General features: G+C 38.6%; 1 protein-coding gene across 10 annotated transcripts in view; it reads right to left on the bottom strand.

Annotated features, from left to right (window-relative positions):
* LOC101476133 (DNA (cytosine-5)-methyltransferase 3A) overlaps positions 1-14,473 on the bottom strand; it is a 100,904-nt gene that overhangs the window by 50,012 nt on the left and 36,419 nt on the right. For 6 of the 10 annotated variants that reach the window (XM_076874053.1, XM_004550603.3, XM_004550605.3 and 3 more), the window contains exons 4-6: positions 5,346-5,469; positions 4,991-5,028; positions 4,769-4,885 (exon numbers count right to left, since the gene is read on the bottom strand). The exons of 3 other annotated variants lie outside the window; for them this stretch is intronic. In XM_076874053.1, the coding sequence (XP_076730168.1) occupies positions 4,769-4,885; positions 4,991-5,028; positions 5,346-5,469 (279 nt within the window). Of the gene's footprint in view, positions 1-4,768; positions 4,886-4,990; positions 5,029-5,345; positions 5,470-7,065; positions 7,256-14,473 lie in introns of those variants that run through there. One more of the 10 variants, XM_004550606.4, reaches the window with a different exon arrangement.

The raw sequence follows: 14,473 nt of genomic DNA, 5'->3' as shown, positions 1-14,473 counted from the left end.
AGTATAAGAAATTGCTAACACTGGACAAACGAGGCAGAATAAAAGCAAATCACAGTAAAGAGCTCTCAGACAACACTTGTTCCAATCAAAGCTCAGTTGAATGTAATAAGCTAATTATTGTTATTCTTACAGTATTATTTATTATTTAAATACTGTGCAGGGTTTGTGTAACATTATGATTTTAAAGACATTTTTATACAATTTTAAGTGTCAAACTGGCTGAAAGGTTTTGGCTGAAAAAAAAACTAAACAATTATTTGGAGGTAAGTGAATTTACAAAGATCCATTTCTACTTGCTAGCATACTTGCTAGCAGTTGCAGGTGTAATCTCAGTTAATGTAGCTGGACAAGAACCTCTACAAAGAACACAAACAAAACTAAACTAACCTAAAAGAACACAAAACTTCAATATAAATACACACACACACACCTTGGCCAATGTCATGAGAGGACAGCTGAGGGCCACTGGTATTGATACCAGTGTCTACCATGTGCATCCAAGGTGTTCAGAAATCATTACTGTCTACCTCACCTCCTCTAGAAAGGCAGAAAGCCTCACACAGCCATCTGTTGCCAATAAAGCACCAGATTTGTTCCGGAAGCGTTGGCACAAAAAAACCCTAAAACGTTTCAAGAAGGCTTTTCCAACTGTTTAGACTGGAATGACACACACTTGCAATTTGCAAAAAGGACCAAATAAAGTCCCTTATTGATAAAATATTTTCCTGTTATGTTTTTGCTGGGGACACATTGGAAAACTTTTGCTTTTACACAGTAAAATGTGTGAGGCCAAATGTATCCCAGACCACCAGTGACTGAATCGCAACATTTACACTTATGGCACTAATCTGACTGATCAAGGTGCATTTTAAAGCCAAGTGTAGCCAATTTAATTGAACAGTTAGCTACTATTTGAACTTGTATGCTGCACACAACCTTTTGTTCAATATGTAACACTTAACCAGTCCATGAATTAGGCTTTAAAACATTTAGTCAGGAGAAGTAGAAGATCTCAAACCATTTGATCCCTATCAGGCTGAGCCTTTTGTTAGTTTTACTTGCAGGTGTGTACTTCTCTGTTTAGTTTGGATGGGGCGCATGCTGCTGTGCAGACTGCAACTACAACTAGAAAGGCTGAAATTGATCAAGAACCTAGAGTGATATGTGGGCTGGATTAAAATTCCAGAAGGCCAGATTTGGCCTGTGTGGCTTGATTTGGACACAGGAGGTTTTGTCTTACAATTTTACTAATTTGAACAAAATGATAGAAACAAAACACTTTTGCTTGAGAGATGAAAATGACATTTGTGAATAAATAACCAGCCACAAGGAAGAGTCAGACTCATGACTTCTGATTCTGGAGATAATTTCTTACCCCACTGAATTCTGATGTGTCTGCACCACAGGTTTTTAATGGTGACACTGGGTGTCTGAGAAGTGATAGGTTTGGCGGTACTAACAAGCAGGCCCCCCAGTATAAACGGAAATGGCATAAAAGCATTGTTTTTACTGAAATAATGGAAGTCAGGTAATTGCAGTCTGTGTCTTTGGAGTGTCTGTTGTGTGCTGTCCAATCACAAGGATTGTATAATGAAGTAAACCGTCAGTCACATGGTGTTGATCATGAAAGGCCACAAAGAAACCCCAAACACGCCCCAAAACATGTGGATTTGCTTTTATCACAATAATAATAAATAGTTCCCATTTCTGTATAACTGTATATCTCAGATTTCTGTAAAGTTATTTATTTCATATTCTGTATAGTTTTTCATATTTATATCCTGTTCATATCCTGTACATAGCTTGTACTCACTACAGCCTGTACATACCTATAGTTATAGAATATTCACAACATACTTCATACCGTGTACATTATAACATACCATAATAGACCCATTTCTGTAATATACTTACATATCTATATTATTGCTATATTGTAATATATCTATATCACTAAAGCACTTCTGGATGGATGCAAACTGCATTTCGTTGCCCTGCACCTGTGCATGTGCAATGACAATAAAGTTGAATTCTATTCTATTCTATTCTATTCTATTCTATTCTATTCTATTCTAATATAATCAATATTTCTGGCTTTGTGAGTGAATGTCGGACTAGACCACTAACATCTGGCTGTCTATGACTATTAGGTGCAGTTTTTGCCCTCAGGTCCAAAGAAAGGTTTGGCTGAAATCAAAAAACCAAAAAACAGGGAGCTGCAGAAAATTTAAGACTTTCTAGAAACTTGTAGTGTTTGAAGATTGACATTTTTTAAGACCTTTCAGACCTGCAGATACCCTGAATTCTTGTTTTATATCTCAGGTTACCCAAATAATTCAATTCAATTCAATTTCTTTATTGTCCCACAAGGGGAAATTAGTTTAGCAGCAGGAGGATAAGAACAAACAGAACAATACTATAAAACAATAATAACAATAATAATGATAGAAAATTCAAGGACAATTATTTGCCATTAAGGAGACAAGACGCAGTAGGGATAAAAGAGACCTGGAGTCTTTTAGTCCTCCTCGGAGGTACTCTAAAATGGCGGCCGGAAGGCAACAACTCAAACTCACTGTGAAGTGGATGGTTCACAAAATTAATAATAGAATGAGCCTTTCTAAGCACATTTCTATTGTAAATGGCCAAAAGTCCATCTTGCCAGCGCCCTGAAGTTTTTACCAGAAGTCCCAACCGATTCTTATTCTTCACCGTCTGGTGCATAACACATGTACATTTATGATTTGAATCTAACCTCTGACCTTGATGCTCCCCTCAAGGAAGCATTAATAACGTCCCCCTCAATGAAACATATGGCAGTGAAAGAGCCTACAGGTGGATGCCAGGTGTAGGCAGCATCAGTAACAGCAAAAGATGTGTAAGAGAAGGTAAAGGATGTCAGAGTGTGCCATGTGGGTGAAGTCAGCTAAAGGAATCCTTGCCGTAATGAAAAAAAAAAACAGTCACAGGAAATCTTTGGACTTTTCTCTCATTTTTATTTGAGTAAAATAAAGCCCCAATTCCAAAATCAATTGGAACGCTGTGCAAAATGTAAATAAAGGCAGAATTCATACGATCTGCAATTCTCATAAACCCATATTTTATTCATAGTAGAACATAGAAAACATACCAAATATTAAACACTTTATAACACTCTACTATCTTTTGAAAAGAATTTAGCTCATTTTGAATTAGATGGCTGCAACATATCTCAAAAGCTGAAACAGAGCAAAAAAAAAAGGATGAAAAGTCAGAGGTACTAAAAAGAAACAGCTACAGGAACATGTTGAATTAAATAGGCTAATTATCAGTAATATGATTGTATATAAAAAAGAGCATCTTATCATCAAATCATCAAAAGATCATCAAAAGATTCAGCAACTTGGAGCGATCTATGTGCACGAGGTACAAAGCTGAGCCCTGAGGCCACATTGCATTAAAACGGGTTTGATTGTATCATGGAAATCACTGCATGAGCTCAGGAACCGTGCCATCCAGAAATTCATATTACATCTCTATCACATGAAGAAGATGCTATGTGTGAACATGATTCAGAAACAATGGCATCTTCTCTGAGCCAAAGTTCATCTAGAATATACTGAGATGAAGTGGGAAACTGTTCTGTGGTCAAATTTGAAATTCTTATTGGTAATTATGGACACTGGAACCGCCAGACTAAAAAGGAGAGGAAGCATCCAGCTTATTTTTAGCAATCAGTTCAAAATTCTGCATTTCTGATGATACGATACGATGCGATACGATACAATACGATACGGTACGATGCGGTACGGTACGGTACGATACGATACGATACGATGGGAGAAGAACATCCAGAAAGGCAGCATCAGTGCAGAAAAACATATACAGGTTTTAGAGCAACAAATGCTCCCATCCAAAGACTTTTTTCAGAAAGGCTTTGGATGCTTCAGCAAGACAATGCTATACCACATATTGCAGCTACAACAGCATGGCTTAGTTTCTCAAAGAGTGCTGAACTGTCTGCCTGTAGTCCAGACCTTTAACCAGCTGGAGACATCTGGCATATCATGAAATGAAAAAATACAATAAAGAAGCCAGAGGACTGTTGAGCAGCTAGAATCCTATATGAGACAAGTATGAGACAACATTCCTTTCAAATAGTCTAGCAGCTGGTCTCTTCAGTCCCAGATGTTTATGGACTGCTGTTAAAAGAAGAGGGGATGCTACACGGGCCTTGGCTTAATTTTTTTGAGACGTGTTACTGCAATCAAATTCAAAATGACTTTGATATGTTTTCTATGTTCTACTGTAAATACAATATAGGTTTATGAGATTTGAAAATCATAATATTTACATTTTACCCAGCATCCCAACTTTTTGGGAATTGGGGTTGTAAAAGTTAAACAGACACAGAACACATGGAGTTCATATCCCCAACATATAAAGTGAGACTGTAAATCGTGACAACACTCAGAGCAATATTACTCAGCACGCAGTTCTGTCAAGGTTGATTTAATATCTAAAGGGGATTTCCCTCTTTCTCTGGATTACTCAGCATCGCACAAAGCGAACCACAGCTAATTTCCACTGTAGTTTGGTTGCTTTAAAAGGGCATCCCACATCTATAAAACCAGTTCAAAAGTTTATAAATCTTCTTGGTCCACCTGTAAAACTTTTACAATATATAGGACAAGAAGTTCCATCAAAAATATTTAAGGAGCATATTTGCTCTAACTGGGCCCCTAAATAAACGTATATCAGTGTAAATACGAGCTTTTCCGTTGCTCACCTCCATCTTCCAGCGGCTGAGCCATTCTTCTCTCTGTCTCCTGCTGATATAGTATGGATCTCCAGCCTGAAAAGTTACTCTGGGGACTGGCCTTCTCCGCAGCCTTCCAGTCTCTCCCTGCATGTACACAAAAAGCTTGTTATATATTGCGTATACCATGAGAGTGATTGATTTAACCATGTAGAAAACATGCAAAATTGCTGCAGACACTTGTTTTCTCACCTCTCTGGGGGAGTCGCAGTTTCTGTCATCTGGCTCGTCTGCAGGGGAAAAAAAGTTACAGGAAATGGCTCATTTGTACAGGTTTAACGAGAGATTTAATGAGGATGTAAAGACGTGGTTTTCATCACTTTGCCCCAGTGTACTTATGTACAATTACCATTCCCTTAAAAGCTGCAACATGGAAGTTCTTTGAAAGGTAAAGTTTTAGATAAATGAATTACACAAAAGATAACATTTGTTGTTGTAAATAAACTGTTTAAAGTTTTTATACTGAAAGAAAATTAGCAGAACTTTTCCAAATGCTGTTCAATCTAAGGTAATAATCATATATGGGCAAAGAGCATTAAAGCTGTACCCTTATTCCTCTCCGCTGGCTCTTGTTTCCGACGCCCGCGCTTCTTGCGAGGGGAGGGTGAAGGCGCCGGCTCCTCAGGCGGAGTTGGGGGGGCGTTTGCACAGGGGTCAGAGGTTGCCATCTCCTGGGAAACACACAGTGCACAGTCTAGGTATGAGAAAACTGTTGAACGCCCTCGTCTACACCCATCAAAGGGTTCCACAGACATAATAATCATACACACACACACACACACACACACACGTGCAAGCTCTATACCCACACATAAAACAAATGCCTAAAAACACACAGTCAAAGAGCTACTTCAAAACTGCACACACATATTAGTCTACAGAGGGCATCTGCACAGGATCACTGTAATAAACACCCCCAGGTACCATTAAAACACACACAAACACACACACACCTTTGAGGTGACGATGGGGGGGGCTGTACTGATGTGAATAACAGTGCTAAATGATCCTAACTGCTCCTACAAGTTTAAATGTATATATATTTACAGATGCATGCCTAATATTAAGCACAAATTTAAAATGAATTTACACTGCAAAATATCAATATGGCAATACTCGTGAATTATGAACTCAAACAATCTTCTGCCTCTAGTTCAGGGGCTAATCCATTAGCTGACCAGCTTTAATAATGCTAAACCAGGGGACACAGCAGGGTTTTTTTTTTAATATGTGTGTGTTTGTGTGCTGCTAAAAGATTTTATAGATCGTTGGTTAAAAAGTGCAGAGCCAGAGGTGAATATCAAACTCAAATGCTACGCTAACTCTAGCTTACGCTAACAGGCATGCAAAAGCTGTAATGAGCGGCTGAGGCGGCCTGTAAAAGTCAGATAACGCAAAAAGGTGACTAAAAGGGCCTTGGGACACATTAAAATACTCCAGCACACACTTTTAACACTTGCAGTCAAACAGAAACAAGGCTGTAATCCAAAGTTACATTTCTGATGGCCTTACAGCATACATAATAGCTAAAATGTACTATTTTGCTTTAAATGTATGCTGTTGCCCTTTTGTAAAATAACAGTAAAGAGTTATCTACATTTATAGACCACCAGGTTCTTAGACTTAATGTGGGATCAAGCAGGGTCTCCAGACTCCATATAGTGACAGGGTAGCACTTTATATTTGTTTACAGAGTTAGAATCAAAACTAGAGTTATAAAAGTAAAAAAAAATGCTTTAAAGATTACTCATAATACTTCGTCAGCACTTATTAAAATTAAATCAAATGCTAAAGGGAGAACTATTCATAAATATAGTGTTTAATAGACTTAATTAATTACAACAAACACATCAAACTCACACTACATAAATCAAGCCAATCCACTAAAGTCAACCACTTTGGTCCAAGTGGTTGACTTTAGTGTGAAACTTGCTATTTGAAATAATACATTTGTGTATTACTATAAAAAGCATATTAAAAATTGTGGATATCTACTGATAATAATACATTAGCTAAAATGAATTAAAAAGATGTGAACAAAACACGTGGTATGAATTAAACAAGCTGAAAATGATAAAAAATTAAATTAAATTAAAAAAAAGTTAGCACACCATTGTCTATCCTGTGAACCATGACGTGCCCTTGATGTGAGCACGTGGCCTTTAACATTTATCATTTTAACCCAAATATGAAATTAAAGCTGCATTAAACAATAAAGAAAACACTAAACCAGCTCCTAACTTTTAAGCAAACAACTGACTACTTACACATTCAGCAGAAACAGAGGAATCTGGGTTTGCAGTCATCTTTTTGGCCACATGTTGAATGCAAATTCATTTCAGCCCTGGTTTGGTCCACAGACTCTTGAGAAAAGTATCTGGATGTCTTTGGGTTGCTATAAGTGCTCGCCGTTCTTCAGCTACTTCGCCTCTCCGTCATTTAGCGCTACACAGAAAGTGTAAAGCCGGCTTGAGTCAGCTGGTTATACACTTCCTTTTGCAAGAGCAGGTGCACTGGTTAAGCTTCACTGAACCAATCCTACGACCTGATTGAAAAGCAATAGGTGGATATTGCTTAATGCAGCTTTAAAGATGTGCTGATATTTATATGATAGTTTATAGTGAAGAAAAAGGCCACAAATGCGCTGCAAGCAGGCATAAATGCATCGAAAAGCAAGCTATTTTTAGCACAGTGGAACTTTCACCTTTTCAAACAACTTCTCTTTGCACTTCCTCTTCTCTCCGAATCTATCGTCGCCTTGATCTTGACTGACAGACAGCCTGGAAAGTACCTGACTTTACTCTACAGCTGACAAACTTTAAACTGACTGTGTATACATTGCAGCAATCCAGCTAAGGGCAGCTTTTAGTTGGATGAAACGTTTGATTACACCCAAGAATAGGCTGAGCAGAGAACAGGATGTAACAAACAATAAAACAATGGTGCACCAAAATAATAGAATAAGCAATCACACTACAGCAAATTAATACATGCCAGCTGTGTTTATGTTTTACAGATGTACAGCCGAAGTAGCTGCATGTATTGTTGAAGTGTAAGATGTGAAAATAGGCAAATACCTTTTGTAGAAATCTGTGTTTTTCCTGTATATAAAAATTATAGAATCTACCAAAGAAACACTAGGATTTTTCATTATGATTTGAAAGTACAATTTTGCTTATCAAATGGCCAGAAATAAAAAAAAATGTACAGACTTTTGATAAGACTAATTAAACTTAGTTATATGCAGACCAGTTGCGCTTATGTGCATCCCCCAACCCTACAAAAAGGCCCAATCCGAGCCAGTAAAAACCCTGGAAATGTGTACTGCAGGTATTTTTGCTTAAATTGAGCAATTAAGAGGAGAAATGTCAAAACTATGCACAAGTCACATCAAAGCACACCACCCAGATTTCCCCAATATTTTTATGTTTTTAAGTCCCGCACCCTCCTGTTGTGAAAAATTGCAATACATACATCCATAGTTTGTGTTATCCTAGCTGCCAGATCATAAGATACAGTCAATATACACATTTAATACCAACACAGCTTGGCAACCAGATTGAAAGGGAGTCCTCACACACTGGGAATATACAACCTGAGGGCTATAACTACCCCACGACCTTCTCCATCTGACCCTGAGTGTGCAAAAAGCAAAACAAAATAACCTCCCAGAAATCAGTGCTCAGGAATCCCAAGGCAAGCCTGTACTGCTTTACATAACTAAAGACAAATTTCAGTGTTTTAAGTGTATGTCTATCATTTTTCATGTTAGCAGTGTTTTCATTGCAACCTATAAGTGGAGATGAGTGCAGCTATCGATTGTATGGCTTTTTTTTTTCAGTACGATGCTCTAGAAACAAATTCTGTCCAGCCTTAAGTTTGATGCGTAATGAATTAGCTGCAAAATAGGCATTGAAATGAAAAGGAATCAGTAAATGTGGGTTGAACCATATATATAATTATTCTAGTATGGATCACAGAATTGCAATTTCAGTAAAGTTGGAAAGATTCAAAAACTCTATTAACGCTATTTGAATCTTCATACAGGTGCATGTTCATTATTTGAAAATTAAAATATACATTAATAAATGAAGACATTAAAAAAAGGCTTATCTCCTAAGAAGTCATCTGTAGCAGTCAATATACTCTGTTTTCATTGACAACAAATTAATTAAGTGTCCAATTACTAATCAGAAGCCGCATATACACAGAGCTTTTGCATGGAAAGAATGTAATACTGCTTAAAAGCCTAGCTACAATTTCTTAAATCACATTTTATACAGTAACTTTAAACAAATTAATGTGACCATATTTACTGAGTTTGCAATTGGGTGATACAACAGAACAAAGTAGCAAATCTACACAGAATGGCTGAATCTTATGGCAGGATCTTAAGAGAGCTGTGCATAGGCGAATGCCTGCAAACCTCAATAAAATAAAGCAACATAGCAAAGACACGCGGGCCAAAATTCCTCCACAGCAGATAAAGTAGACTGATAAAGTCATACTGAAAATAATGACTTAATTTGTTGCTGCTAAAGGTGGTTCTATAATCATGGGGGCGTACATAGTTTTTTTAATCAAGTATAAGTCAAGAATCCTCTGAAAACATTGTTTTACACAACTGTGCATGTTCTTGGGTTGTTGTTGTTTTTTTTTTAAGTGTAGGCTTTGTTTTTCAATAATTTAAGCTCATACCCCTGTACTGTAACACACTCTCACAAGTTACATTCACGTTGACCGTCTTTGGCACTTTACTGCAACCATTTGCATTACTGTCATACCTGCTACCGTTGGTCATTTCCACTACTGTCCATGTACAACTCACAAGCTGGTCTATCTACTTATTTATTTATCTATTTATTATCTTTCACATCTGCACTGCTGTATATAGATTTCACTTTTAATATATATTTCCCCAAAATGTGTCCTTTATCTCTTTTAATTCTTAATTCTTCCTCACAGTCAGGTGACACAAAAATGCATTAGTGCCATTAATTTATGGCACTTTTTAGGATATCTGTGATAGATGTAGAGGTATAATGAACACAAACAAAATGACCACACTTTGTACCTGACATTGTTTCCCTTACTCATTATAATCAGGTAAAGGTTGAGTGTTTTCTGGCAGATTTTTTTACTTTTATATGAGTTGATCATATTTATATGACTGCACATAGGAACTCAACACCACACGATCTTTTGCTTGCTATTTTAAATGTTGTGACCAAAATTGTCATTTTTATCCACCAACCACGTGTCATGATACTTTTTTGTCAGACATGCCAACCACAATCTGTTCGCAATCCATCTGTGACCTTTTTGTGGTCTGGATGCAAAACGGAAACACCAAAAGAAACCAAACGAAACTCCACATGCACCAAAAGTGAATCGAAAGGTCTGGTTGACATGCATAGTCTGACTGAGCTAAGAGCCAAGCAGTTTAAATAATTATAGTTTAGCATAACCTAAGATTGAATCTAGTTATTATAGTGCAAGGAGAGTTTCATTTTTTATAAAAAACTGAGGGGGATTTTCACGTTGAAGCACGTTAAATGTTGGGAAGTGTTCCAATATAACTCTGTAGTCCTACTGTCCTTCAAACTACTTTAATCTACAGTAACACACAGACATGCATAATAACCCACCAGCTGCTCCACACATGGTTGAAGCAGAGAGGAAGAAATGGGATCAAAATGAGGGAGGAAATAGGAGGAGGAGGGGGAATACTATCTTAACTTAGAAAAAAATACTGACCAGCGGGAAAACAAAGCAATGAAATGATGAAGGAAACAAAGACAAAGGCTAATTTAATCATCCATTAAACCATCATCATTACTCTAATATTATGTGTGTACAGGCGAGAGTGTGGTTACTTTTGATGGAAGAGAACAAGTGGAGAGAGAGAGAGAAGAAATTGAGGCTTTCTTGACCCATCTCTGCTCTATATAGTTACTGACAGCTCCACCCTGGAGATCCACACAATTCCTGGTCAGACTCCACGGTGTGATTGTGTATTTGTGCTTTTCATATTTGTATGTCCTGGTGGGGACTTTAACCTGAGTGCACACCAACCTTGGAGGACTTGTCTCACTACAGGGAGCATAAAGTAAAAAAGCATGAAGTAAGGAGAGCCTTCAAGAGAGTGAACACCAGGAAAGCAGCAGGACCAGACGGCATCCCAGGTCGTATCCTAAGAGACTGCGCATACCAGCTAGCTCCTGTGTTCACTGAGATATTCAACATCTCTTTATCTCAGTCGGTGATCCCCACATGCTTCAAAGAGTCCATCATTGTTCCTGTCCCGAAGAAACCCCACCCTGCTTCTCTCAATGACTATCGCCCTGTAGCCCTCACCTCAGTAGTGATGAAGTGCTTTGAACGCCTGGTCAGAGACTTCATCATTTTTTCACTACCAGACACACTGGACCCACTACAGTTCGCTTACCGTCCAAATCGTTCCACAGACGATGCCATCTCTCATCTCCTCCACACATCACTCACTCACTTGGACACTAGAAGGGGGAATTATGTTAAAATGCTCTTCATAGACTACAGCTCTGCATTTAACACCATAATTCCCTCCACACTCACCACCAAGCTGGAGCATCTGGGACTCAGCTCATCTATGTGTCAGTGGATCTCCAACTTCCTAACTGGCAGACCACAGGCAGTAAGGATGGGCGGACATGTCTCAGCCTCCACCACTCTCAGCACTGGAGCCCCCCAGGGGTGTGTTCTGAGCCCCCTGCTGTACTCTTTGTACACATATGACTGTGTGGCCACTACCAGCTCCACCACCATCATCAAGTTTGCTGACGACACCGTCGTGGTGGGCCTGATCTCTGATAACAACGAGACGGCCTACCTGAAGGAGATTAGGAATCTGGAGAACTGGTGCCAGAGGAACAACCTCCTTCTAAACGTCAGTAAGACAAAGGAGCTGATAGTGGACTTCAGCACTAAGCAGGAGAGGAACTACCAGACCCCCGTCATCAACGAGTGCCCAGTGGAGAGAGTGGACAGCTTCAAATACCTCGGAGTTCACATCACGCAGGACCTGTCATGGTCCTGTCACATCAACACCGTGGTGAAAAAGGCCCGACAGCGTCTCTACCACCTCAGACGCTTGAGAGACTTCCAACTGCCCTCCAAGGTGCTCAGGAACTTTTACTCGTGCACCATAGAGAGCATCCTGGCGGGAAACATCTTAACCTGGTTCGGGAACAGCACCATGCAGGACAGACGAGCTCTACAGAGGGTTGTGCGGTCAGGTGAGCGCACCATCCGCTCCGAGCTCCCTGACCTGCACTCAATCTACAGCAGGCGGTGCTGGACCAAGGCCAGGAAGATGGTGAAGGACCTCAGCCATCCCAACAACAGACTGTTCTCTCTGTTGAGGTCAGGAAAGCGATTCCGCTCCCTGAAGACCAACACAGAGAGACTGAGGAGGAGCTTCTTCCCGCAGGCGATACGGTCTCTCAATCACACCACCACACAGTACTGACCCACACATACAGTTCTTACACACACACTGGACTTTCTGGACTTTGGTTTTGCACAACACTGGTCACTATATTCTTCATTTCCGGTTAATACTTGTACAGCTGCTGTTATTGTGTATATATTTATTTATATTTAGATTTCTTCATACATTCTTATATAGTTCTATATTGTGTATTGTGTATTTTGTTGTACAGTTATTTTATTTTCAACTTTAATTTATATATTTATCTTTATCTTATTCTTCCCAGTTAAATTTACCCTTCATTCTAATTTGTGTTGTACAGTTATTTCATTTTTAACCTTAATTTATATTCTATTCCTTCCTAGTTAAATTTACCCTTTTTAATTTTTCATATTTATTTCCTATCTTATTCATAGCCTTTTCCTTTTTTGTTTTCTTTAGGTCACGAGCAGTTGTCCAAGCATTTCACTACATATCGTACTGTGTATGACTGTGTACGTGACAAATAAAATTTGAATTTGAATTTAAAACTTCAGGGATGTGTGTAAATAGTCAATTTGATGATGATGCATTGTTTATCCATTGCAAGTCGGCCAAATAAATGCTAGCCTATACATCAGGGGTGGCCAACTCCAGGCCTTGAGAGCCGGTGTCCTGCAGGTTTTAGATGTATCCTTGATCCATCACAGCTGATTTAAATGGCTAAATTACCTCCTCAACATTTCTTGAAGTTCTCCAGAGGCCTGGTAATGAACTAATCATTTGATTCAGGTGTGTTGACCCAGGGTGATATTTAAACCTGCAGGACACCGGCTCTTGAGGCCTGGAGTTGCCCACCCCTTCTATACATAAAAGCTCTCCTATGTCTGCTTACGTTTCACATTACTAACAGAAAAAAGTAAAGCCCAGAGGATGAGTTGGCTCCAATAGATAACTTCAAGTTTAATCACGAGTTTTTAGATGAATTCTTATAGGGGCTACATTCCCATGCCAACTTATGCTGCACACCTACAGTAGGTTATGCACGAGATAAGACAGCAGCAAGTACAAAACCAGCTTAATGACCAGTCAGTTCTGTGGAAAAAGGCGTTACCATTGGTGGAAAAGCCTGTGGTCCTAAGTGCACAGTTAGAAGAGGGGTCTTTTTGAGGTAGTTTACAGTTTTGACTTTCTCTGACAAAAATTAATACGAGACAGCAATTCTTATAAGCAACTTTATTCCTTGCTATATTTTCCTGTTGGCTGCAAAGAAGGTTAAACTTGTTTTATAAGTGAAAACAGGGCACTTAAGCCTTTTACTTGCCGTCCTATATAAAATGTAGGTAAGTGGTTTGATGTTTGTATTTGTATTTGTTATTCTTTCAGCTTCTTTCACTTGTTCTTAGACCACTGCAACTGAAAGAACAACGCTAAAACTGCCTCACAAACAACCACACACACACACACACACACACACACACACACACACACACACACACACACACACACACACACACACACACACACACACATATACATATACAACTTAATTGAACATGCAGTTGTAAATTATATATCAAAAAGGCTGTAATCCAAATCAGTCTGTTAACTTTGATACAAAGTAGGCATGTCTGTTGACTTTCTTTTCTCGTTTCAATAAACTTTATTTATAGAGCACTTTTCCAGTCTTACTAACTAAAGTGCACAGAGCACACATACTCTCACACACTTACAGACACACACACATGCATATAGTACTTTTAGTACTATATTTTTCCTCTCAGACACACACAGCTGATTTGTGTGCAGAAGCTTTGTTTGTTGGTTTCATTCTGAATTACATATTTAACATCTGTATTTTTCTAATGTTATACTTTTATCTTCCTTTGTAAAATTGTTCTACAGTTACTAGATCTGTACATGCAAGCCAAGATTAGGAATACCTGGGCTGATTTATGAATTGATAACCACCTTTATATAACCACTTAGCTTGATTGCTGAAGTTATTAAGAGAAGCCACAGAAGGAAAAGACATCCTGAATATGTATGTAGTACAGCACTGCAGTAGCGTTACACATTGTAGAAATATTTAATTAGGGTAATACAATAATAACATCTAGAATTAGGTTACACATTGTAGAAAAGTTTCTGTGCTGTCTGCTTGTTTTTCAGCCACAAAGCAAAGTTGGCAACATCGCCAGTTTGTAATGTTGCAACTCAGTCATTAC

This window comes from Maylandia zebra, linkage group LG15 (assembly GCF_041146795.1).
Source record: "Maylandia zebra isolate NMK-2024a linkage group LG15, Mzebra_GT3a, whole genome shotgun sequence".
NCBI classification, from domain to species: domain Eukaryota; kingdom Metazoa; phylum Chordata; class Actinopteri; order Cichliformes; family Cichlidae; genus Maylandia; species Maylandia zebra.
Note: the sequence above shows the minus strand (reverse complement) of the source record. Positions and strands in the feature narration are given on the sequence as shown.